The sequence below is a fragment of the Malania oleifera genome, chromosome 3 (assembly GCF_029873635.1).
Source record: "Malania oleifera isolate guangnan ecotype guangnan chromosome 3, ASM2987363v1, whole genome shotgun sequence".
In the NCBI taxonomy this organism is placed as follows: domain Eukaryota; kingdom Viridiplantae; phylum Streptophyta; class Magnoliopsida; order Santalales; family Ximeniaceae; genus Malania; species Malania oleifera.
In genome coordinates this window covers 106,103,687-106,131,217 of record NC_080419.1, presented here as the reverse complement: position 1 = coordinate 106,131,217, position 27,531 = coordinate 106,103,687, and the positions used below count along the sequence as shown (strand labels likewise).

General features: G+C 37.0%; 1 protein-coding gene across 1 annotated transcript; it reads right to left on the bottom strand.

Moving 5' to 3' along the window:
• Window positions 1-24,671, bottom strand: LOC131151620 (glucan endo-1,3-beta-glucosidase 5). The gene is made up of 2 exons (XM_058102889.1): window positions 23,429-24,671; window positions 1-1,229 (listed from the first exon to the last, which is right to left on the bottom strand). The coding sequence occupies exons 1-2, from the start codon at window positions 23,767-23,769 to the stop codon at window positions 125-127; spliced, it is 1,446 nt and encodes a 481-aa protein (XP_057958872.1). The 5' UTR covers window positions 23,770-24,671; the 3' UTR covers window positions 1-124.
• Between the last annotated feature and the right edge of the window lie 2,860 nt (window positions 24,672-27,531).

The window sequence follows — 27,531 nt, the reverse complement described above, 5'->3', positions numbered from 1 at the left end:
TTAAATTTTGCAAATATATATGGTGGTTCCATTCATTCTCAGTACCTCTGGTGTCTCCCACAATAGAATGTAATTATGTGAATACTAAAAATATGAATCCAGTACAATAATAAAGCCTTAAAATTCACAAGAACGTACACAGGTACAAAAACACAAGAACCAACAAACCAAGAGGCTTTGATGGAGACCCAAATCTCTCCACACCAGATTGAATCATGATCCTGAACTTGCAAGTTCCAACAGAGGGGTCCTTTCCCGTTACAACCGAAACATGTGGGAACTTACACGCCAAGTAACTCTGATTATTCTGCTGATAGTAGCTGTTAAATGCATATGATGCGTTCCCGCGAGCATTCAAATTTGCACATGAAGTTCCATACCCAAGGCTTGTGCAGTCGGCACGCCCACAAGCATAGCTCACACTGTCTGCCACTTGGGGGTCATCCAGGTTTGCTGAATCGGACAGCACGCACCATTGTCTAGACAAATATTCCACACCCTTTGCTGGAACCAGACTTCTAGACTGGATTGTCCCGAGGTTGAGCTGGTATTTTGGTTTTCCATCGAAGTAAAATAATCCCCAGTGACGCTCAAAATTACCTGGTTGAATGCTTTTAGCATCTTCATCGATAAGGCTGAATAGGTATGCATCGATAGGGCTGGGTCTCAATGGTGTCCCTTGTCCATTCATAATGCGGTTCATGAAACCTTGGTTAAATCGCTGGGCATTTGCCAAATTTGCATTTTGGTCTCCATCAGTAGGCCACCCAATTTCTCCAACAACGATGGACATGTTTGCATAGCCATTTTTCTGTAAGGCCCACAGCAGGGTATCATGATTTGCATCGAACACATTGTTGTAGATTGTCCCACCATCATTGATTGGTGAAGAGTTGCTGTCGAAGAAAGCATAATCAACAGGAAAATTAGGGTCCTTATAGAGGCTTATGAATGGGTAGATGTTGACAATAAATGGAGCTCCATTGTCATTCAAGAATTTGACCATTTCCAACATGAGATCATGGATGTCTGAACGGAAGTCACCGCCAGAAGGGAGGTTTGTTGAACTCTCATACACATCAGCATTGAGGGGTACAGTGACCTTCACTTGATTGCTCAAACCAGCTTTTATAAGGGCAGCCTGAATATTGTTGAGAGCAGGAAGAGTTGTACTAAGGTATGTTCCATTGTATGTCGGCAAGAACGGCTCATTCCCAACTGCAACATATCTTGAAAAGAGGTATTTATGAATCAGTAACTCAGCAGAAAATTGATTTAAATGAAAAACTGGAAAAACACATAAAAAATTGTTACAGTGAAAAATTTAAGAACCATTTTGTTGGCAGCACTGAAAGGTGGATAATTCATGAACAACAATAACCACAACTGTCAAAGAATGAGGTTTCCTCAACTCATTGAATTTTTTTTCTCCTCCAAAATTTACCAGCACCATCCCATAAGATTGATGCTCTTTTCAGTTTTCTCACGATTTGTCAAAAGCAAAACAAAAAGGAATTTTCATACCCAACTTTCACACAAACAGCTCACATTGAACATCAAAAACACGTGTTTGATCATGATGAGGGAAAGTTTGCTGCGGCTGTAGAGAGAAAGTATAGCCACAATACAAAGTACATTCATTATTATCAAAGAGTTTTGAACCAGAAGTAATATGCAACAATGTTCAAAAATATTGAATCCTAATCCATAGTTATGGCCCTACTACCTTTACTTGCACTATGTATCAAATATATGATCAGAGGACAAAATTGATTGAAACCTAAAAATTTTGTCCAACCATAAAACAAAGAAATCAAAATGTAAAAATGCATAATATAATTGCTTGAGATATTAAATTAAATTCTGGTATCTCAGTTGCACAAGAACAGTTAAGAGGATTGTTGGAGACACACGAAGACCTGTAAATTCTAAACTAGATCAGCAAAATTGGCCGAAAAGGAGAAATGAAACTAAAGCAATTTAAATTTTTTAATCCATTTAAATGGATCTAAAAATGAGTATAATTTCTCTAGTGTACTTTACTTTGATAGGAATATTCATCTAGGAAATTTTTTTTTATTTTTTATTTTTTTTTTTCTCTTTTCAATATTCCATTTATCTCAACAGATATTATATATATATTATGGTGTTTGAAGAAAAGGTAGTCACATATCTCTATTAGCTTTAGGGAGAAAAAACGCATAATCTCTTTGGGGTTTGGAGAAATGGGGTATTTCCCTTTATATAGACAATCAAAGCTTGAGGAATAGATCTTCTTCTTGCTTTATACGTTGTTTTTGTTTATTTTGATGGTTGAACATTATCACTAAGAAACCAAAAAAAAAGAGCACATACACATGCGAAGACTAAAAGAGAAAAGGTTTAGGAATTTCAATACAAAGGGAACTATGTTGTGGGATCTTTATTCTCACATAGCTATACCATATTTTGCAGGAAGTTTTAGGCATAAGAAAATTTCCAACAATGGCACAGGATAGTGGGGAGTCAAACAGATTTAAATATTTAATCATCTATATAAAAATTGGAGCTTGTCAATTCAAAAAAATTTGAGTGCAAATTCAAGTTCCAGCGTCTTCCAACTCTAATAAGAAAATATTAAAACGGCTAGATGATGAAGATTTGATGTAAAAAATCAACAGTTTCAGAAACCATGTTAGACTAGAGCATATGAAATCTAATATCCATTAGATCACTGATATAGGATGCAAATATATGCTTTAATATGAATAAAGAAAGTCCTAAGTTTGCAGGGAAAGATATAGACATTCATTCATTTCGAACAGGAAAACCCACCATGGGCCCATCTTGAAGGATCCAGGAAGTAAAATGAAATAGAGACGGCAACAGGAGTACTAGGTAGATGCACTAAATTGTCTCTGACATGAGGGAGATATAACATATTCTACTGGTTTATGAAAAAGACAACATATTCTCTCTGACAAAAAGATAAAAAAATATTCTACTGGCTTATAAATTAGAAAATGTTCTCTCTGGCATGAAGGAGAAATAAAATATTCTTCTGGCTTATAAAAGATAATATATATCCCTGATATGAAGGAGATATAAAAATCTTAGATTATGACTAAATAATAACTTTTTAGGACCATAGCTTCCCTGAGCAGAGAATTTGACTAAAAGTAATTTCCTCTTAAGAGATTTATGTAGAAGCCTAATGTGGCCCGAGGCAGCCTATACATATTGATTCAATCCTTCATTCCTCAATCAAGAACTTCCATGTATCTTTAAAAAGAAGGCATAATGCCGCTGATTACAACCTTTTATCAAAATGTTTGTCTTGTCCTGTCATCTTAAGCACCAACGGCAGGAAATTGAGGGAGTTCCACATTGGCTTCATATTTTTGGAACTCTCAGGCTATGACGTGTGCTTTATAAGGCTTCCTGGCCATGGTCTTTTGAATGGCTCGTTTTGTGTATTTCCATGGGCATGGGCTAAGGCTTTTCATTTCTCAATAAATGTTTAGTAGTTAGCAGAAAAGGGTGCATCATACCAAAAATCTTTCTGGTGATAGGCTTAGTTCACCACTCTCACTTTTCTTAACCATCTACCCTACCTATCACTCAGCTTTAAATTTTCCAAAGAGAAACTTCCATATGTAACATCATTTCACTTTTGATGGTCAGCTTGCCTTCTGTAATTTCATATAGATGAAAGAACAGACAATCTTGGCTCTATAAATTATATGACCACCAGAAAATTTGTCTGAAACATGGGACCAAATATGGCCTGGTCTTCCATTGGGTATTGGATTATTCATGTATTGACTCCTTCTCTATTAGAAATGATTGGTTCATTGGTTGTTTATTAACAAAGCACACCAGCCTGACACATTTGCAGGCACTTAAAAACCATCCAACTTTATTTACTTAAAAATGTAAATAAGAAGTGAATTATGCCTTTAAGTTTTCGATTTAAAAAATAATTTTCTTATTAAAAGAGATAAAGCCACTCCTAGTACATGTTAGGTGCAGACACAAATGCATATACAGAAAATTTCAAACAAAGATACATGCACTAATAAACAAAGTATAAATAAAAAGCATAAATGAATGTGCTCTTGTCCCTAAATATTGAAGAGGTGCCTGCAGACAGCTCATATCCATGTCAAACCACAATGCTGCTTGTGTTTGTGTCCACCACTCCACCGCCCAAAAATCATACACTCGGCTCAATTGAATCCTTCACCTTGTGTAGGTGATCTTTGAAGCCCATGTCTACTTTACATGTTTGTTTTATTGATACTGGTTAATTTTGAACAGCCTTTGCACAAATGAGGTCTAATACCACATTTAAACCCACATACTGTTCTTTTGACATGCAGTTAATGAAGGACAAATGAGTAGCTTATGATGCATTGCTTTTATTTAGATAGAAAAGCATTGATAGCAAACAAAGGGGAAAAAATGGCATCAAAGTCAGTTCCCCATGATAGATGCTCACCGATCTTAAATACATAAGAGTATTCTCTTCATATTAAATGCCTACAAGGACTCTGTTAGTATTTGTAGAGATTCTAGCGAATATAAAAGCACCTATAAAGTGGGATAATATGAGTACGAGGAAACCTATTTAGGGCTAGCTCAATTGCTAGTGCTCTACAAATGCCAAACACTTTGCATGGGAGATCCATATGGCACACCTAGGTGTATCTCCCTTTGCCAAGGGTCAATCCTCTTATACACCACCTCCCTTCTGCAGTGTAAACTACACCTTTTGAAAACAAAGAATGAGACTGGTTTTTAAAGTGACTGTTGGGCTTTTGTGGAGCCTAGTTGTGTTTTAATTTAGATAATGACCCGACCTCTATTTAATTAGAGATTTCTATCCTAAGGCTTAGTCCATGGAGCGAAAGCTTAGGCCGTACAAGCCGTACTCGTGTGGGTGGGAAATTTTTTTGGAGCCCATTCGGAACGGAACCCTAGGCTCAACATATAAAAAGGATTGCTTTCGGGTGATTAGGGTTGGCGTAGTTGTACCTGCGAGAGAGAGAGAGAGAGAGCATTGTATCGCTGCACTCTCTGTGTTTTCTTCCTGATAATATTGAAATCCCTGCAACTCCGTGGACGTAGGCAAAATTGCCGAACCACGTAAATATTGTCTTGGGCGTGTGATTGATTTTTCTTTGGCGTTTTTTTTCTTCTATTTTGTTTCTCACAGGTTTCAGGAATTTGTTCTTTATTCCCAACAGTGACAGGCACCTGACACTTTTTGACAGGCGATTGGCCTTTGTAAAATTCAAATTTTAATAGTTAGGAAACCTTCCAAAAGTGATTTCTTGGCCACCAAACTTTGTGAAAACTTAGGGAATACTCCAAGCAACTTAGGCAACACGAAAAATACTTTTTAAACTCTATAAATACATGCTAAACTCAAGGATTACATATACCAACAAAGATAAAAAGTCAGTGTTGTGTCAGGTGCCTGAGTGTGTTCAGTCAGCCGCCTGACTTAACCTCAAAAGCCTGTCGGTCGCCTGAGAAGGATTCGTGAGGCGCCTGTCAACTCTGACCTTCCTTCAGTATTTTGGTCATAACTTTTTCTATACAACTCCAAATTGGACGTTCTTGGTATCAACAGAAAGCTAAGAGAAAATCCCACAATTTTCATGTTGAACACTTTTTAAGATAAGGAGTGTTTGATATAGAAAAGTGCTCATTAATGCAGATGTAGAAAAAATAAGGGAATTCGGAGAATCCTGTTTTGGTGCTTTTCATCTCAAAAATAATTTTAACCTTTTTGAAATAACTTTTGATCTTATAAAAATATTTTCCAAGTATTTTAAAAGGTATTTAGGTCCAAGTAATTAACCTAAGAGCTTCATGCATCCATATTGAAATCATTTGAAGTACTTACATGAAACTTCTTAAAGACTATAACTTTCTAAGCGCTAAGTCTTCATGTATTGGCTTCCATTCTCTGTATCTCTCTTGAGCTTCTTCCTTCAACTGACTTCTACTTTATCATAAGCCATGTCTTTAAGCATATGTGATCTTCTTTAACCACTTGAGCTTGATCTTTTAAGAACTTGATCTTTTATAAAAACTTTTGAGTTTGATCTCTTTATAAAAGCTTTTGAGCCCTGAAACTTATCTTAACAAAATATGTTAAGTTCCTTTGGTTTGTTATTACCAAAATAAGATTCTAAGTCTTGTAAGGCCAACACATAAGAGTATTCTCTTCATATTAAATGCCTACAGTGACTCTGTTAGTATTTGTAGAGATTCTAGAGAATATAAAAGCAACTATAGAGTGGGATTATATGAGTACGAGGAAACCTATTTAGGGCTAGATCAATTGCTGGTGCTCTACAATTGCCAAACACTTTGCATGGGAGATCCATATCTAGCGCACATTCAGATGCATTTTACTTTATAAAAAGAATGAAATTGCCACAACACTACTTTTCTTTTCGTTTTTTTCTTTTTTCTTTTTACCAAAAAAGAGCGGCACCTCATTTTATTTATTGATATGGCCTCACTCTTAACGAAGGAATACCATGGTTACAAGACAAGCAAATGGGAGAATATAGATAAAGAAAATAAAACCCTCCCAAAAACATTAAACAAATCAAAAACACCAAACAAAACTCGAAAAATGAACTAACGACGAAAGGAAGTGAGACTCAATCTATCCATCCGAAGTATACCTTTTAGATAACGTGGTAAAAGATGTTATTCTTCATAGATGACATTGTTTCCTATTCCTCCTTCTTTAGCAAGAAAATCAGCCGCACTATTGTCTTCCCTACATTGATGTATCACCATGAAGTTCACTCCTTCTAACTCCACCACGAGCTCCTCCCAAAAATCCCAAAGATGCCACAAGGTACATCTTCCTTTCCAAAGCCACTCAACTACAATTCGCAAGTCACTTTCAATAATCACATTAAAATAATGAAATTGTTTGCACAAACGAATTCCTTCCCGTATTGCTTTTAACTTCGCACTAATGTTTGCACATTGCCAAAATAGCTTGAAAAAGTCGCTTTCGCCATATCATGGCAATCCCGAATAATTCCTCCACCTCCTGAAGTACCCGGATTGCCCCTACAGCTCCCATCACAATTAAGTTTTATCCACCCTGCTGGAGGTTTAACTCACGAAATAATTTTTCCAGGCTTGGCGCAAACTCTCTGACGCTTAATTTGAAACTCCTTCAAAATCTTAATGTCTGACATCTTTAATTTTTGAAAAGAATTCGTGCTCTCAGCTATAGAACTAACCCAGTATCGAACACTTCTCCACATCTGATTCGCACTCTGATAAACTCCTTCCATTCTCGCTTTGCATCTTCGATTCCAGAGGCACCACGTAATCAAACACGGAATCAGCTCAATTAAGATACCTTTAATAGACGATTTTCGGGCATAGTGGAACCAATTTGCAATTCCGTTTTTCCAGGGAAGGAACTGCTGGAATGGAATCCCTAACACCACACTAGCCCGAAGCCAAACTTCTGAGGCCACCTAGCCTAAAGAGAGAATATGATTAGTGTTTTCTTGACTTCACTGCATACAGCAATCACATGCCGATGCCATCGATATTCCTTTGGCCTAAATTATATCATCTACTGCCAAGCATCTGAACTAGGCTTTCCATAAACACATTGAGATTTGTCTGGGCAATAAAGAATACCAAAACCAGTCATTCCACACAAAATTATCAATTCTGCTCCTCACTACCTCCCATGCCCTTTTTGTAGAGAAATTGTCGTCAGGGGTAGGCTTCCAGACGAATATATCCTGCTCACTTTTACCAGCCGACACATTATGAAAAATTTCCATTGTTTTATCGGCACCAACCAATTCCAATAATAAATCAGAGTTCCAATTGTTGTTTAGCCAGCAATCCTTAATACATAACTTTTTATTTAAAATATCCTCAGTACTCACAGATAACGGGCCCGACGTCAACCACCTATCGAACCAAAAAAAAGAGTTCCCATCTCTCACCAAAATTTTAACATTATCCATAACTTCCGAAATGGTGATCATAATTGATCTCTAGAACCGAGAGTCATTTGGTCTCCCCTTCCTAATGAATAAATGATCATTTCTATAATATTTAGCCCTGAAAAAACTTGCCCATAGATTGTTAGAAGTGAGCAATTTAAAGGCAAATTTCATGAGAAGAGATTTCTGAGCTTCTTTAAGATCTCTCAAGCCCATACCCCCTTCCGATGTAGGTTTACAAATTTTCCCCCAAGAGCGTCAATGAATCTTCCTTTTACTTTCCACTTCTCCCCATAAAAAATTAGCAAGAAGAGAGTTTATGCAAGAAAATGTGACATGCAAAACATTAATAACAGACATCAAATGTATAGACATACTAGACAACACATGTCTTAATAAAATCAATCTTCCACCTTACGAGAGCAACTTAGATTTCCACCCTGCAATTTTCTTTCTAATCTTCTCCACAAGAGGCACCAAGGTCCTGGCAGTCAATTTTCCAGAAACCAAAGGCGCACCCAAATACGTAACTGGAAATTTACCTTTCATGAAACCCGTGATTTTCAATAGACCACGTTTCCGAGTAGGAATGATGTGTTTTGAAAGGAATAATGCTAACTTTGTCTTACTAATTTTTTGACCCGACCACTTCTCATACATCTCCGGACCGTGAACCAAATTTCTAATAAACCTCTTACCACCATTTGTAAAAATAAGAATATCACCCGCATATAGCAAATGCGAAACCAAAGGAGCCCCAATCAGATGATTAAATTGTCCAATATGACCTGTCTCATAGTTTTTCCTAAGCAACCTTGTCAAAACCTCCTCCATTATAATGAATAAATAAGGAAAAAGTGGATCCCCTTGCCGCCAGCCTCTAGTAGATTAAAAAAACTCTTTAAATGTTCCGTTCATCATAACGGAAAATCACGGGGACTCCACACAATTTTTTATGAGCTTGCAAAACCTCTCAGAGAAACCAAAAACCTTAAGAACCTCCAAAAGAAAATTTCAGTTCACTCTGTTATAAGCCTTAATCATATCAAGTTTTACCATCACATTGTCCCCAGCCATTTTTTTGTGCAGAGAATGAACAATTCCATGTGCAAGAGTAATATTCTCAAAAATACTACGCCCAGGAATAAAAGCACCTCGTTCATGCGAGGCCAACTTATCAACAACCTCAATTATTCTAAAAACAATAATCTTGGAAAAAATTTTATAAGCCATAGAGCATAAACTAATAGGCCGGAATTTATCAAAACTAGAAGGATTGTTCACCTTCGGAATTAAGACAATGAACGAAGAGCAAAAGAACCTGGACAGAGGAATGCCCTGAAAAAAATTCTTTGCCGCATCCAAAACATCTTTTTTTACAATGTTCTAGCAATATATATAAAAATCAGAGTCAAATCCATCTGGTCCCGGACTACTTTCTTTGGGAATAGAGAACACCGCTCTTTTAACTTCTTCTGTCCGTTCAGCCCAGAGGAAATTATTGTCAACATCTGAGATTTGTCTTTGAATTAACTCGAAGAGATCACAAGGTTCAATCACTAGAGATTCTGAAAGAAAATTCTGAAAAAAAGTAACAGCTTCATTATGTATTACTTCTGCACCATCCAATATCCTCTCGTCGTTCAGCACCATACGATCTATACGGCCCTTAATCCGCCTCTGATTGATAACTAAATGGAAGAATTTAGAGTTTTGATCCCCCTCAATCAACCATTTTTTTTCGCAATTTGTTCAAGACGAGATGCTTCCCTATTCTCCCACACCTAAATCTTCAACTTAGTAGTCAAGTAATCGGCTTTGACGTCCTCAGAAAAGTCTGCTTGCAGCTGATTTTCTAGATATTTCATCATTTCCTCGAGAGCTTTTAGGTTTTCTCCCACTCTCCCAAAGACATTTTTATTCCATGCACATAAAGCAACTTTAGTTCTCTTAAGACGAATAGCAAGTTTCAAAAGACCTGAGGCCAAGTCATTCCTGATCCAGACATCTTTAACACACGACAAAAACAAATCATGTCAGCTCCACATATTAAGGAACCAAATTGGGATAGGGCCATACAGAAAGAATGACGTATTCGTATAAACCACCATAGGACTATGATTTGAGGGTTTCTGCCTTAGGTATTTGAATTGAGTCGAATCATATAGGTTGGAAAAACCATTATTAATAAGAACTCGATCAAGCTTAGCCCAACTATGAGCCACCCTTCATGGCCATTGCACTATGACACACGTGGGCCAGTGTTTGATAAATCAAAGAGACCACAATAATGTAAACGGTCATTAAACTCCATCATAGGTAAAAGTGGTCTTGAATTTCCACCAATTCTTTCGGCATCCGTTCGAATAACATTAAAATCACCTAGGACCAACCAAGGGAAATTTGATTGGCACTCCTCCAGTTGTCGCCATAACTCTCTTCTTTCAACATAAGAACATTTGGCATAGACAAAACTCACTAAAATCCTTTGTCCGTCATTGAAGAATCACCCGAAAATCATCTAAGCCGTGATTGAAAACACCTCAAAGGCATTCATATCCTTCCATAACAGCTACAATTTACCGCCCTAGTTTTCATTAGATATAAAATTGTGATAATTCGGAAAATTACCCAGCATTACCATCTGCTCCTCAGCTGTTAAAGGTTCTGAAATGGCAAACAAACCAACATTAAACTTATTAATTAGCTTCTTTAACCTACCTCTAGACCTGTCCAACCCTTTAATATTCCAAAAAAAAAATATATCAGTCATAAATTTAATTTATGCAGTCAGATGAGAACCCTCTGAGATTTCCTCACAGATTTTTCCTTTCTAGTTTTGGTGTTTGTAGATGTCCATCTTTGCCATGTATCAGACTTGTACATTTTTTCTTTGCCCTTCAACACTAAGATTTCACCTTCCTCCCTCCCGAACGAATAACCCTGAGCCAATTCCTCCTGATGCAAGCCTTGGTTCCCACCTTCAGTCAGTTTAATACTATCCACATGATCCACTTTCTCTTGAGACATAGGTTCACCATTTGAAACTCTAGCATCATCATCACACCTGACTTCCTCACACTCATCTTCATCACTCTCTGTTGAACCTTCATTTCCATTATTTTCTAATCCTCTCTGCGGTACATCAGAGTTTTGCATTACATAATCCCCTTTTTCTTGAGCCACAGGAATTTCCAATAATTCAGGGCACCTATCTTTGATCTTCTTCGTCATAGGCACATTACTGGGTCCTACTTCCTGCTCCACCTTCTTTGTCCCTTTATCTACATCGGTATTGGTTTCCATTACACCATCATTAGTCTTTGGTTTCCATATATTTTTTCGTTTATATTGACCATCATCCTTTCACTTCTCTCCCACCCTACAAACAATCGAGGTATGTCCCTGCCGGCAACATTTAGAGCAGAAAAAACTCATCTTTTCATATTTGGCCTCTTGCCAAATACATTGTTTCGATATAAAACAAAAGGAAATCCCTTTACCGACTTCATCGTCAAGTCGACTTCCACGCAAATACGTGCCCCTGATGCTCTTGTACAGTTGATTGTTGCATTATCAGCTCCAAGATAACGACCAAAACGAGTCGCTATAATTCGAAGAAAATTCATTTGATGAAGATGCATTAGTAACCCAGGTAAGAAAATCCATTGAGGAGCCAATGGAGATTCTTTTTTGGTATCAAAATCCTTCGTCCACTTGAATAGCCGAAAAGAATTGTCTTCCATAGTTCTACCTTCCCTTGCCCAACCATGTAGAAAATCACATTTGTTTTCATGTGAATTAACACATGATAATCATCCATAACATTGATCGTTGAAATTTCCGTCAAGCCCCAAGTTTTCACAATCAATAATCGAATTTTGTCAATAGATGGCCGATTCCTCAATAATTTCATTACTAATACAAAACGAAACTCTTCCTCAGCCTTAACCATCTTCGCTAAATCTCAATTCCCCATTGATACTAATTGGAAATCTCATAAGAATTTTGAACGCAGGTATCTCCACTTTTTTATTCACAACTTGCGCATATGACTGTACCCCCGAACCAGCGTGGCCGACATTCCCCGCCGATGATGAGGCCATCAGAGGGGAACGACCCCTTCCTAACAACCCTAGGAGATATGATACTTACCTGGGACCATGGTGGTGGTGGTGTTGTAGGAGAGGATGCCAATTCGAGGCGGTGCCTAGACAAGATCACGAAGTCACCGAACGGCCTACAGAGCACAAAGTCACCGTGGGTCAACGCCGCCGTTGCAGCTTTGCGTTCGTGAGATGTTGAACTTACCCCTGGTTCTGAATCTCCTCTGCAAATCCCAGAACGGCACAGACCACCATCACGAGAGCTAGGGTTCAATCGCCGCCGTTGGCTCTAAGTCTCCTTTGCAAATCCCCGAACGGCACAGAGTCACCGTCATCACGAGAGCTAGGGTTCCCTGGTTCTGAATCACCTCTGCGAATCTCGGAATGGCACAGACCGCCGTCGTGAGAGCTAGGGTTCAATCGCCGCCGAGGTTCTTGTTAGGAACTTGTATTACCACAATACTCTTTGTAGCTTATAAACTCAAATAAATTACTTGCTTAAAAGTCATTCCTACATAATGGAACTCGGGATGTCCTAGATCACATAGATTAGAAAAAGGATCAATCCAATTAGGAGACTAACACCCTCCGCAATTGTAATCCATATATTCCCTACTGTAGACAATGCTATGCAGTTGAGAAATTTTCAATGGTGTCAATAATAGAAGAGAGGCAGTCTAAGAAAACTGATGTGTCCAATGCAGACAAAGCTCATTGAAGTCACACTCAAGATGGTGTTGAAAGGGGAGGGTGCTTCAAATCAGCAATATCTGCTCATGTCAACCAATAAAGTTATAAAACATTAATGGGATACATTGGGTGATCAACAACATTAGAAGCACACCATCAAATTAGTCACATTAGCATTTAGCTGCAAGATACAACACTTGAACACTTATGCTTCAATCCTACTTTGAAAAAATCTCAAATGGTCCTGATTAAAATATCTAATCAACCAGAAAAAGAAAAACAATAGAAATTCGTTTCAAATGAATATTTTACTCCAGGCATTCCAAAAATATAATTTTTTTCACCTCATAAATGAATCCAAAAAAGAAATTTATTTTTTACTTTTCTTCAATTACTATTTCTTCTTCTTCATTGATCATTCCACACGCACATACACATAACGTATGATAGCAAATATATTAAACAAAGTGTGCACTACCCCTTCCTCACACACACATTTAACTCTTTGGATGCTTCTTCATAGACTTAATTTTCAGATCTCAAAAGAGCAAGTGCTCCTTGCACCTGCTTCCTGCATTTATTAGTACAAAATTATGCTTATCACACTTCTTACTTTTAAATGTGTTTTCAAACTTTTCTAACTAGACATTATGCAATTTATAAGAACAAAAGTCTGGCATATAGATATAGATCAGAAAAATATGAATCATAAAAGTAAAGACCCCGGTAGTCAGGAAAAAAAAAAGAGAATAATAAGATGATTTCCATCATTTGGTGTACCCAAACTTCAACAGTTCTACAAACTCAAAGCATAAAACTTGTAAAAAAAATTTCGCAAGTTAACTTGTGCAAACTTGAATAACCTAGAAAGATATTTTTTCCCATAATGATGTTTTATACTTCCATGATTGAAAAGAAAGTTTATTTTCAGAAACCTCCAAAATGAAGAAATTCCCCTCCTCTGAAGGAGGAAAGGGCAACCAATGAGACAATAGATCTTCTGAACCCAAACAACACAAAAACTGAAGCCAAGTATTGGGGTGTGACTTTATTTTGTGCATTAACTCCACTTAGTGAGGTACTACAAAGAAGTGATGATGTAGCTCATGGAGTTTTCTGTAGAGAGTGGTAGACCAATATTGTGTACTCATTGACCAGTCAATATGGCTTGGAACAGATGGTGACATATTCCAGGCCGTCGACTGCCTCCAATACAAACCGAAATTATGAAATTAATTTATTGGGAATTTCAAAGAAAATCAAATTTTCCAAAGCTCTATGACTTAATTAACTGCAACCAAAGGATTTGTTGGAGAGCAGGGCTGTAGAAAGCTAAAAGAACACACACCTCAGCATAAAAAGAGAAGGTGGATTCCACTCAAAAGACGAGCCTTTAACTCATGAGAAGGTGAGCATCCATAATGACATGTCCAAGTAGTAGTTAGAGGTGCAAGGCGCCTCACAAAGGGGAGGTGCACATTTATTGACTGTCTGCAATATGCCCTATATAATGTATTCTTGATTGTAAACATATGCAATGTTCATGCCACAAGTTCCACAAAATAGAACCAGAAATAAGCAGCAGGAAACAAAAAAACAGCAAAAGCAGCAGCAGTGCCACTCTGACTGAGATGCCAGAAGTTCCAGATAACAGAAGCAGAAAGGCCAAGGAAAAGAAATGCTTCCATAAAAAATAAAAAAATAAAAACAGGTCAGTTTCAAAACAAAAACAGGGAAAAAAATAAAATAAAATAAAATAAAGGAAATAAAAGAACATACAAAAAGGGACCAATTGCAGCAGAACAATTCATAAGAACACTGAGGAGCAGAGCAGAAATTTCAGGAAAAAAGGAGCAGAAATTCCAAAAAAAGAAAAAAGGGGGAAAATAATATTTTTCGGGGGGGCGGGGGGGTTAGGGGGATCACAGTTCTGTGAGAGCAGCACAGCAGGCCAGATGAAGAAAAGAAGAAGAAAATGAGATAGAAGCAGCCTGAGTGCAGCTGAGCAGAAAAAAGTAGCAGAATTTCCATAAAAATGGAAAACAAAAAACACAAAGAAAAAGAAAAAGGGCATCGCTATAGCTCTTAACTGATTCGAATATTATAGTAAATTGGATAAAATCCAATAAATGCTCTTTATGGTATTTGTGGGATTTTTGGGAGCAGCTTATTAGTTTATTGGAGGGAGTAGACTTTTCTATAAATCATTTGTATAAAGAAGGGAATAAAGTGGCAGATGTTTTAGCTCGACAAGGTGCCAAGGGGAGGAATAGTTTGTTTACAAATAGTAGTCAACTTCCTAGAGTTATCAAAGGTTTGTATAAATTGGATACGGCTTATACGAGGTATGTTTAGTTGGTTTTCTTTTGGTACTGGTATAGGTTTGTTTCTTCTTTTGTTTAGTTTGATGCATGGGGTGTTTCATTGGTTATTATGTAAGCTCCAAGTGTCCTTTTGTTTCCACGGAATTCCTCCGCCATAAGTGAGGGTATTAATAATCTTGGGACGGGGCCGCTATGTGGGTGGCTTCTGGCTCTTTGAAAAAAAAAAAAAAAAAGGCTCTTAACTGATTGTGAGGGCAGCAGACTCACTGATTTTTGGTCAATCAAGAAGAAGAAAAAGAAGAAAGAAAAAAAAAAAGGAGAAATCTGGTAAATCAAGATGAAGAAAAGACTGAGTTGACCTTCAATTAAAGCTTGAGTGTTAGCCTTGGGAATCTACAGTAGGCCTTCAACAAAGAACAATATCTTGATGAGAGTTGAAAGATATTAGATGCAAGATAAGATAACATATTATATTGTTCTTTTGTTCTTTTTTTATAATCACACAAAAAACAGATGGTTGAGATTAAAAGGGGGGAAAAAAAAAACAGAGTATCAGCACCTGGCACCTCCCTATGCCTCTTGGAAAGGTCGCCTCACCTCAACACCTTTGACTAGTATGCTGAGTCCAACATGACATCAGAGAGCAAGTGGTGAGCATTTGGAATGATGATAAATTGCAATTTGTTTTATCATGTGAAATTGGGTGTAATGTGGATTTGGGGTGAGTGGTGAGATATTGTACTCTTTTCTCAATTATCGTGTTTTGCCATTGTACAGATAGTGGATGTAAGCCATGTGGAGGCTAAATCACATTAAATTGTTTTGTGTTCTATTGTGCAATCAATTTTGTTTGTGTTTGTTTATTTTGCTTCCACTGCGGTTCACTACAGCACAAAGCTAAGAAGGCAGAATCTTGCAGAGGAAGTCTAATAGGTTTTCTTCCATTCCATCAGGATAGACCCTCTTTGAGTTGATATAGAGAACCAGAGAAACTATAAGAGCAAATTGTACATAAAAGATATATGTTCCCTCTTATTGATTGAATACACCTATAAAAAGAGTTGATTGAAGACACCACTAGCATCAGATAGCACTATCATACCATTTAACTGCATTAGCTACATGGTCCTCAACAAGACCATCAAGCATCAAGTCTACTGTCCAAATGAAGAGCCAAAAGTTTCTTCACTGAAATTGAAGGCAACAGAAGTGTCCATATCCAACAATATCATTATGCATTATTGAATGGGATTAGCTGAAGAACAATCATTAGCAAATCAAGGTTGGTAGAGCAGGATGGAACTATTGCTGTCAAATTATGAATCGTGAATTGGAATCTTAATTTTGTGAATCAAGAATCAAATTTAATTGTATGATTTAGCACAAATTTTAAAAATCAGTTGTAAGTTATGTGTATATAGGTAGAAGAAACAAATATATATTAATAAATGAAATAAACTGGCAAACATTGAATGATCATGTGCCCCAATATTCATCCATGCATATCCATGTCTACAAGAAAGGTCTGTTTACTTTTTCAAAGGAAAAGGATAAACATGCTCCAAAAAATGGGTGCATGAAGCCATTAGTGAACTGCATTAGACCCTCCTTGACAATAAGCAAATCCATGCCATATTGTAATTTTTGAGAACCATACCCATCTCCCCACACTTCATAGCTCATAGCAAACACAAAATGAAGCTCATAGAATCTTCATCACCTCCTAAGAACTTACATGCGAACTTTTGATGCCATTTTTTGCAGCAAGGAAATGCACTGAAAACATTTTTTTAACACATCACTAAATTGATAACACTATTGTGCTTTTGCAGAAGGCCAATCTTGGTAAGGTGGCAACTGGCAAGTGCTTATCCACCCAGCACACAGGTAATCTGGAAATCAGCATCTCCAGAAATGTTACCTTAGCTGGCTACCATCCATGTTTCCAATATCTGTCTACAAATGGTAGCCTTTTGCTTTGTGTCATTTCAATAGTTGAAAATTCCTGGAATGTGTTGAATAAATTGACAGTAGCAAATGTGTTTTATTTTTTGCCTAATTTGTAGGAGTTAGTTAGCATGATGTTAGTGGTGCCTCGAAGTTGTTTAGCATGATGTTAGTGGTGCCTAGGAGTTGTTTAGCATGATATTAGTGGTAGCATGATGTTAGTGGTGCCTAGAAGTTGTTTAGCATAATGTTAGTGATGCCTAGGAGTTGTTTAGCATGATGTTAGTGGTGCCTATTTTTGTGCTTGTAACCGTTTGTTTTTAGCCTATATAATGGCCATTTCCTTATCAATGAAGGAGTAGAGTTTTCAATCCAACTTTGTTTCCCCTTGTTTTTAAATTTATCGTTTTCTTCTTCCATTTTACATCAGTGGTATCAAAGCCAAGTTAGAGTTCCACAATGGCTTCTGAAACTTTTGTGCAGCCAGTCATTCCACTCTTTGATGGTCACTATGACCATTGGAGCATGCTCATGGAAAATTTTTTGAGATCCAAAGAATATTGGACAGTTGCTGTTTCTGGAGTGGCAGAACCAGCAGCAAGTGTTGTGCTAACAGATGCACAGAAGGTGGAGCTTGCAGGGCAAAAGTTGAAGGATCTCAAAGGAAAGAATTATCTCTTCCAGGCAATTGATCGTTCCATCCTAGAAACCATTCTTTGTAAAGAAACTTCCAAGCAAATCTGGGACTCTATGAAGAAGAAGCATGAGGGGATAGCAAAGGCAAAGAGGGCACAGCTGCAAGTACTTCGAGGCAATTTCGAAACTTTACACATGAAGTATGGAGAATCGGTGACAGATTACTTCTCCAGGACGATGGCAATCGCAAATAAGATGAGAATCCATGGCGACCAAATGACAGATGTCACTGTCATTGAGAAGATTCTTCGTTCGATGACAACAAAATTCAACTATGTTGTTTGTTCGATTGAGGAATTTAAAGACACTAACAGCATGTCCATTGATGAATTGCAGAGTTATTTGTTAGTTCATGAGCAGATAATGAATCGGCAAGACAAGGAGGAGCAAGCGTTACAAGCCTCGGCATCAAAAGGAGGAGGTCATGGACGAGGAAGAGGCAGAGGTGGCAATGATGGTAAACACTCAAATCAGAAATTTGAAGATTCTGATTCTCAAGAGAGAGGAAAAGGCCATGACAACAACAACAATCATTCAACGCCTTCCAAGTCAAAGTCAATAGACAAATCAAGAGTTGAATGCTACAAGTGTCACAAGTTTGGCCACTACAAGTCAGATTGCCATACTAATCTAAGGAGAGATGGTGGAAAGCAGTCCAATTTTGCTGAGAAGGAAGAAGAAGTGTCCTTGTTGATGGCTTGTCACGTGAAGGAGAAAACCCACAAGAAATTTTTGTGATACTTAGACACTGGCTGCAGCAACCATATGAGTGGAGAGAAGTCTGTATTCTCTAAATTGGATGAAGCTTTCGTGATGTTGTGAAGTTCGGTGATGGCCCAACAATCTCTATTATGGGAAAGGGAAAGGTAGCAATTCAAACCAACAAAAATTCTATTCAAACTATTTCTAACGTTCTCTTTGTATAAGATTTGCGAACAAACTTACTCATTGTTGGTCAGCTAAAAGAAAAGGGATACGGAATCTCTATCAAAAATGGAGTCTGCAGAATTGAAGATGAGAAGTTGGGCTTGATAGCTCAAGTCAACATGACAGTCAACCGAATGTTTCCATTGTATCTCCATGACACCGCTCACTCATGTCTTTCTGCAAGATTGGGAGAGAAGGAATGGCTATGGCATTTTCGCTATGGGCATCTTAGCTTTGGTGGGTTGAAGACTTTACAACAGAAGAATAAGGTGATAGGTCTTCCTCAAATTACAGCTCCTTCTGAAGTTTGTGAAGAATGTGTTGTTAGCAAACAACACCGTAATCAATTCCCACAATGGAAATCATGGAGGGCCAAAGCTGCACTGGAGCTTGTTCATTCCGACATTTGCGGCCCAATAACTCCATGCTCTAATGGAGGTAAGAGATATATACTTACTTTCATTGTTGGTTTTAGTCGTAAAAGTTGGGTTTATTTTTGGCAAGAGATGTTTGAAGCCTTTCTAGCCTTTAAAAGCTATAAAGTGCTGGTTAAGAAAGAAGTTAGCAGTCCCATAAAAATTCTTCGCACAGATTGTGGAGGAGAATATAACTCACATGAATTTGCAAGTTTTTGTGAGACTCATGGAATCAAAAGGCAGCTTACAGCAGCTTATACACCCCAACAAAATGGCGTTTGTGAAAGGAAGAATCGTACTATTCTAAATATGGTGCGAAGTCTTTTAATAAGGAGTTGTATTCCAAAGAGCTTCTGGCCTAAAGCAGTTAACTGGAGCATTCATATATTGAATAGAAGTCCCACACTTGCTATTCAAAATAAGACACCAGAGTAAGCATGGAGCGGACGGAAACTAGTTGTTGATCACTTCAGAATTTTTGGGTGTGTTGCATATGCCAATATTCCAGATCAGAAGAGGAAGAAGCTAAATGACAAGGGAGAAAAATGTATTTTTCTTGGTGTTAGTGATCAGTCAAAAGCTTATAAGCTTTACAATCCTAACACTAAGAAAATACTTATCAGTCAAGACGTTGTTTTTGATGAAGATCAAATCTGGGTTTGGAGCAAAAATGTAGTTGGAGAGCCAATTCCAACTAGTTTTGATGGAGAAGATGGTGATGAAGCAAACCAACCACAGCAACACCTTGCTCTAGCAACTGATGCATTTGAGAATCCTCAAAATGAAACTCCTGCAGCCTCTGAAGTCACTCCAACAGCACCTGAAGCAGCAGCTGAATCACGTTCTCATCGTGTTCGAAGGAGGCTAGCATGGATGTCAGATTATGAGGTAACCAGAATTGATCAATCTGAAGACCAAATCACTCATTTTGCTCTATTTTCAGATTGTGATCCTACAGTGTTTGAAAGTGCTATCAAAGAATCAAAATGGCGGAAGGCTATGGATGCTGAAATTGCAGCCATCGAAAAGAATGACACTTGGAAGTTATCTGATCTTCCAGAAGGGCACAAAACAATTGGTGTGAAGTGGGTTTACAAGACAAAGCTGAAGGAGAATGGTGAAGTAGACAAGTACAAGGCACGCTTGGTGGCCAAGGGCTATAAGCAAGAGTGCGGTGTTGATTATAAAGAAGTCTTTGCTCCAGTTGCAAGGCATGACACAATCAGATTGGTGATTGCATTAGCAGTTCAGAACTCATGGCCTATCGTTCAGCTGGACGTGAAGTCGGCGTTCCTCCATGGAGATTTGAAGGAACTGGTATTTATCGATCAACCTCTTGGTTATGTGAAATCTAGAAATGAGCATAAAGTGTATAGACTAAAGAAGGCTCTATATGGATTAAAACAAGCTCCATGAGCTTGATATAATCGTATAGAAACTTATTTTTTGAAGGAAGGATTTCAAAAATGTCCTTATGAACATACACTTTTCATAAAAGTTGAGGATGGAGGGAAAATGTTCATTGTTTGCTTATATGTAGATGATCGAATCTATACTAGAAGTAATACAACCATGTTTGGAAGCTTTAAGAAATCCATGATGGCTGAATTTGAAATGTTTGATCTTAGCATGATGCATTACTTTCTTCGCATAGAAGTGCTGCAGTCTTCTACCGGCATTCTTATTTCTCAAAAGAAATATATGGGAGAAATCTTGGACAAGTTTCAGATGAAGGATTGTAATCCTGTAAATACACCATCAGAGTTTGGTTTGAAGCTAAACAAAGATGATGGAGGAACGAAGGTTAATAGTACTCTTTACAAGCAGATTGTGGGAAGCTTAATATATTTGACTACAACAAGGCCTAATATAATGCATGTTGTAAGTGTCATTAGTAGATACATGGAGTGTCCAACAGAGATTCATCTTTTGGCTACAAAAAGAATTCTTAGGTACTTGCAAGGTACTAAGGAGTTTGGGTTGTTCTTCAAAAAGGGAGAAAAGTCAGATTTGTTTGGCTTTACAGATAGTGATTATGCAGGAGATTCTGATGATCATTAAAGTAAATCTGGGTATGTTTTCATGTTGGGAATAGAAGTTGTTTCATGGTCATCAAAGAAGCAGCCAATCGTCACATTGTCAACCACTAAAGCTGAATTTGTTGCAGCAACAGCTTGTGCTTGTCAAGCTATTTGGCTGAAGAAGATTCTTGAAGAGCTGCAGTTCAAAGAAGATGGGCCTACTCTCATTTACTATGACAACAGTTCAGCACTAAAGCTCTCAAAGAATCTTGTTCTACATGGTCGAAGCAAGCATATAGATGTGAACTATCATTTCTTGAGAGATCTCACAAATGATGGAATTATTAATCTGGTTTACTTCAGAAGTGAAGACCAGATTGCTGATATTCTAACAAAGCCTCTCAAATTTCCAGCATTTCAGAAGCTCGGGGAGTTACTTGGTGTTTGCAGTTCAAAGGACTTCATCTGAGGGATGATGATTTAAAGTTTAAGTCTTATTAAACTGATGTTATGCATGGAACATTAGTTTAAGGGAGGGTTTGTTGAATAAATTAATAGCAGCAAATGTGTTTATTTTCTACCTAGTTTGTAGGAGTTAGTTAGCATGATGTTAGTAGTGCCTAAAAGTTGTTTAGCATGATGTTAGTGGTGCCTAGGAGTTGTTTAGCATGATGTTAGTGGTGCCTAGAAGTTGTTTAGCATGATGTAAGTGGTGCTTAGGAGTTGTTTAACATGATGTTAGTGGTGCCTATTTTTGTACTGTTGTAACCGTTTGTTTTTAGACTATATAATGGTCATTTCCTTATCAATGAAGGACTAGAGTTTTCAATCCAACTTTGTTTCCCCTTGTTTTTAAATTTATCGTTTTCTTCTTCCATTTTACATCAGGATGCCACATTGCTTTAAATACCCAATGTTAGTGCTTCTGATGGTGATCCGTGAGTGATGGAGGTTGCAGGAGACAGACTGCTGGGGAACTAAGTAGCTTCAATCATAGACAACAACAACAATAACAAGCCTTAAGCCCCACTATGTGGGGTCAGCTATATGAAACCTTAATTCACACGGTCAGGGAATTTTCTTCTACTAATTTAAGAGCTATTAAATCCTTCCTTGCTACCTCATTCCAAGTTATTTTAGGTCTACCCCTCCCTCTTCTACTGCCATTTACAGTGACTAGCTCTCTCCTCCCTCACTGGTGCACTAGTTGGCCTACATTTCAAATGCCCAAACCATCTAATTCTCCCCTTATATTATCTTCTACAGATGCTATGCTTGACTAATTTCAAATATGTCCTTTCCTTAATTTATCCTTTAACGTTATACCACTCATTCACCTTAGCATGCATTTCAGTCACTTTTACTCTTTGAATGTGTTGTTTCTTTTGTTGCTATTTTGATCAATAACGCATGGCTGGTTTTTTATAGCAGTCCTATATAATTTTCCACTTAATTTTAATGGCATTCAACGATCGCACAGCACACCAAACGCACTCCTCCATTTCATCCAACTTGCTTTGACTAAGCTTCAATTATTGACATTATTGTAACTTGAAGGTACTTCTGGTACATTGAAACATTTGGCATCTCTAACTCCAGGTAGTGAAAAATTATGGCTTGGATTCACAAAGGCGTGACAAGGGTGCAAGTGCAACCATAATTCCCCAACAATAAATTAGTGTTTAAATACACATGCAGGTTGTTCGTAGGTACTGATTCAATGACGGTCTTGTGGCTTCAGGCATATCTATGTAGTCAGCCAGTAATTTTCCATCAAGTAGGTGGTATCTGCATTTTTTAAACCCCAAAAAAATAAAAAAAATAAAAAATAAAATAAAAAGGTTGTTGGTCATGTTGGTTCCTTACAACACCACCCCACCTGTTCTACACTTCAAGAGCAGGCAGAGGTCAAAGTTTTAGTCGTTGCAAATGAAATTTCACTGACAAAGTGAGTTTGAACATCTCATGGAAATTGAATGAGTCAATTAGGAAGCACCTATGATTCTAGAGGCTTTACGAGCATTCTGCAGACTGGACTGAACTAAGTATCCAATACGTTAACTAGATGAGACAGAACTCGCTATAGCTACCACACAGTAATGTTGCTCATATCTGTAAATAGTAACTCAAGTTTTACAAAGAAACCCAACTCAGTTCATCATTTAACATATTGCCTTAAAAAAACTCAACAATAAACAGTCATAAAAACCATAAGAAACTCAACTTTGTCAAAGATTTGAAGGTGAAACAAAGATAGAACTACTAGCATGATCTGAAACAAGCATAAACAGAAAAAATAATGTTATGTACCTGATGTTAACACCATTTGAGGAGATATGCTTAGAAACATTCTTGGCAACCCAGTTCTCGGCAGCAGAAACATCATTTGCAAGTGCATAAAGCATTTCATTTGGAATACCTACCATGACTTCAATCCCAGAGTTCCTGAGAGCTTTCAAAGTGTCAGATTCAGCATCAAAAAGCTTTACTTTCCGAATTCCATTGTCCTTGAGCAGCCTTACGACGGTGGACGGCGGCAAAGGGTGGGATGCCTGCGTTCCCCAGTTGGCTCCAATCCCACTCACTGATACCACCTCCGTGCACAACAGAAGGGAGATAACCCCACCCAATAACACACCGAAAAAACCCATAATCCACAACTTAAATTTTCAATTAATTTAAAAATACACCTCTCCAGACCCAAATACTGAACAGAAATTGAGTTGGGTTTCAAGATTATAGTGTAAATTTGAAGCAAATGACTACATGGGTTTGAATCTGCAGCTGGATTTATGCAAGAAACTGTCTTGCTTATTCTTGTTCTTCACAGAACAAATCCAGAGAGAGTAAGAAAGCTAACCGACCCAGAGAGTTTACTGGTGAACTGAGTTTCCTAAATAAGAAAGACTTATCATATATGCGCTCAGGATGCAGGAAGTGTATGAATTGAAGCACGAACTGAAAAAAGAAGAGTACTGAACAGTGAACAAAAAGGAATGAACCAAAAAAGGAAAGCAAGAAAACAGGGAAAGGAAGAGCTTAGTTAGAGCATGAAAAAGAAATTACATAACAAGCAAGGCAAATATTAAATAAAGTGAAAAAGATTCAGAAACCGAAATGGAAAATTCATCAAAGATGTGAAAATACTGTAGGAGTTCTTAAATCTGGGGGAGTTCTGAGAAAGCACATCAAGGCACTCTGACAAAAAGCCACCCCTGCAAAGAACATTTACTTCCCCCAGTAAATTTTGACGAGAAATTTACAGCTGGGTATGAAGAAGGAATCCAAGGAGATATTGAATTAGGCCATAGGGCTGTCTAGTTCCTATCTGGGAATTAGGCCTCCGCTTCTTAGATAGCTTGGTTTAGTTTTCTGAGGAAATTTTCCAAACATGTTCATGTTATTTTGGTGTCTAAAGGAAAAGAGGAAAGGGTATGTTATTATAATAATTAAGTTCACAGTTCACAGCACCAAGAGGGACTAAAAAAGAAAAAGAAAGCAAAGTTGAATAGGATCATTATATTTATCGTGTGAATGTGAAAATATTAAATAATATATTTGAACAAAGTTTAGATATTTAATAATATTCTTAAATCTTATACACATTGCGTAATTTTTAAGAAAACACTCCTTATATGCTAATGATAGGGTCTCCCTATAGTGACATACTAGTACAAATGTATTAAATATATTTTAAAAATTTTAAAGATAAAATAAAATAAGTTCTATTATAATTTTTTTGAAAATAAAAAATTTTTTTATTTCAAATCAGACTTAATTTATAAGAGAATTTTAAACAATCATTCGTACTCTTAGACTTAATATGATATATAATTAGAACTCTGACCTAATAATTTTCTTAAAAAATAAACTCTTACACATTTCTTAAATTTTACATCATACCTAATTACAGGATCTAATCTAATAAAATCTTAAAAGATAAACTCTTACATATTAATGTGTCAAGATAAGAATGGAAGAGACAACGGTCATATTGGCCGGCACAATAAGTCAAAAGTACAATCTATATTTATAAGAGAAAGTAAAATAAAATAATTTATACCCTAAAATATGTTATCTTTAAATTTTTATTTTCATAAATAAAATTGAGAAATTAAATCGAAAAAATGAAAACATTCATGTCCTGACGCATTCTTATTGTATTTATATATTTTCTGTCTTATATATATTTTTGTGATTGCTATAATTATTTTGTATGGGCAAATATATATATATATATATATATATATATAAAAAGATGGTCGGTGGTATCCAGCTGACTACGTACACTGTCACCGACTTCGTGGTTTCTGAGTGAAGAGCTCTCCCACTGTACCCCCCAAAAAAAATAATCATAAAGAAAAAGGGTGAGGGAAGTGGGTCAGTGGTGAGTCGTGACTCAGCAGCTGGATGAGGAACGGGTCAATGTCATCGGGGGAGTGAGTCGCTTAAATAAGATTCTCTATTTCTCTCTGTTACTCTTAGATGTGCGGACATTGACAGCAATTCCTTTAATTAACCTGACACGCGTTCCGAGATTACTACGGAAATATTCAAATGTTTTTTTCTGCCGCTCCCTTGATCGTACGGCCCATCTGCCTCAGCCTTGGCCGCTACCACCAATGGAAAGGAGCCACGCTTCCACCGCTGTCCGGCCCACTGCAAATCTGTCACCACCCCACGCAACCATACGCTTAAAATTAGGGTTGCGGACAAATCAAACAAACTGCTAATTGGAATTGGTTCGGTACTTTAATGAGCAATGTTCATTAATAAGTCGAGCGTGGACCCAGATGGATTCGACCCGTTTGAGTAGCTTGATTACAAGCTTGACTGTGTTCATTAAGAGGTTTGGTAGTGAGTGTTTTTTTTTTTTTTTTTCAAATGAAAAATTTAATTTTATTAATAGTCCTCATTTATAGTGAAAGAATATCATGATTACCATTAAGACACATGAGATTTACAAATAAATTATCAAAATCATCACAGACATAAAAATCAATACTAAAAAAATCACTACCATTATCTAATTAAAACAATCTAAATATGCATATGTGTAATTGAAATCAAACAAAAACAAATTACTTGTAAACATAAACCAAATAAAAACATATGAAAACCAAATAATGACAATTAAAGATAAAGGCTTAGAATACTCATCTTATTTATACAATGCGACCTCTCATTTTATTTGATAGCACATCACCTACAAAATATCTCATCGTATTGCCACCCTCGCCTTAACGAGCAAAAAAATCTGTCACCTGATTATCTTCTCTAAATTGGAGTTTTATAGAGAACCAAAGACCTTGTAACTCCTCCTCTAACAATTTCCAAAAGTCTCTTAAGTGTCAGGAGAAACAAATTCCATACGATAGTCATCCCACCACCAATTTCAAGTCGTTTTCAATAAAAATATTCTGATGTCCCAACTCTTTATAGATCCAAACACCACTAGTAAAAGCTCGCAACTCCGCTCCACTATTAGTACTTGGTTTGAATTTTTCAAAGAAAGCGGCCTTAAATTACTCGATGAGTCACGGATAATACCACCACCACCACAAAATTTTGGATTTCCTTTACAAGAGTCATCTAAATTTCATTAGTTTCAACTAACCTACTAGAGGCTTTTTCCAAACTACTTTTCGAGGAATTCTAAATTTCGGTGTTTTCATTTTCACCTGGAACTCTTCCAATAAATTCATATTTATCTTTCATGCCTTCTGCAATTTTTGCAAGCCAAAACCTCACAGATAATCAAACTGCATTCCCCGACTTATACTTATATTCCATGCGGGCTTTACAATGTCTGAGGTTCGGTAATTGGCTTGTAAATAGGCTTGATTACAACTACAACTCACTATTAAATATTTATTATATAATTTATATATTTATAATTATAGTTGGCTAAGGCCAACCCAAGGCCAAGGGCCAAGAAGACTAGCTAAAGCCCAACCAGCAAGTGCCTTGATGGTTCTTTTATTTTTGGTTTTTCAAAATATTTTAGTTTTTATTCTAATAATGAAGCTGAATTAAGAGCAGTGATGGAAGGAATAAAGTTTTGCAAACAATTGGGTCATACTAGTATTGACATTGAATGTGATTCGAAAATTGTAGTAAATTGGATCAAATATAGTAAATGCTCCTTGTGGTATTTGTGAGATTTTTGGGAGCAGTTTATTGGTTTATTGGAGGGAATAAAATTTTCTATAAATCACTTGTATAGAGAAGGGAATAAAGTGGCAGATGATTTGGCTCGACAAGGTGTTATGGAGAGGAATAGTTTGTTTACAAATAATAGTCAACTTCCTAAAGTTATCAAAGGTTTGTATAAACTAGATAAGATGGATACAACTTATATGAGGTATGTTTAGTTGGTTTCTTTTTGTTTGGTTTGATGTGTAGGGTGTTTT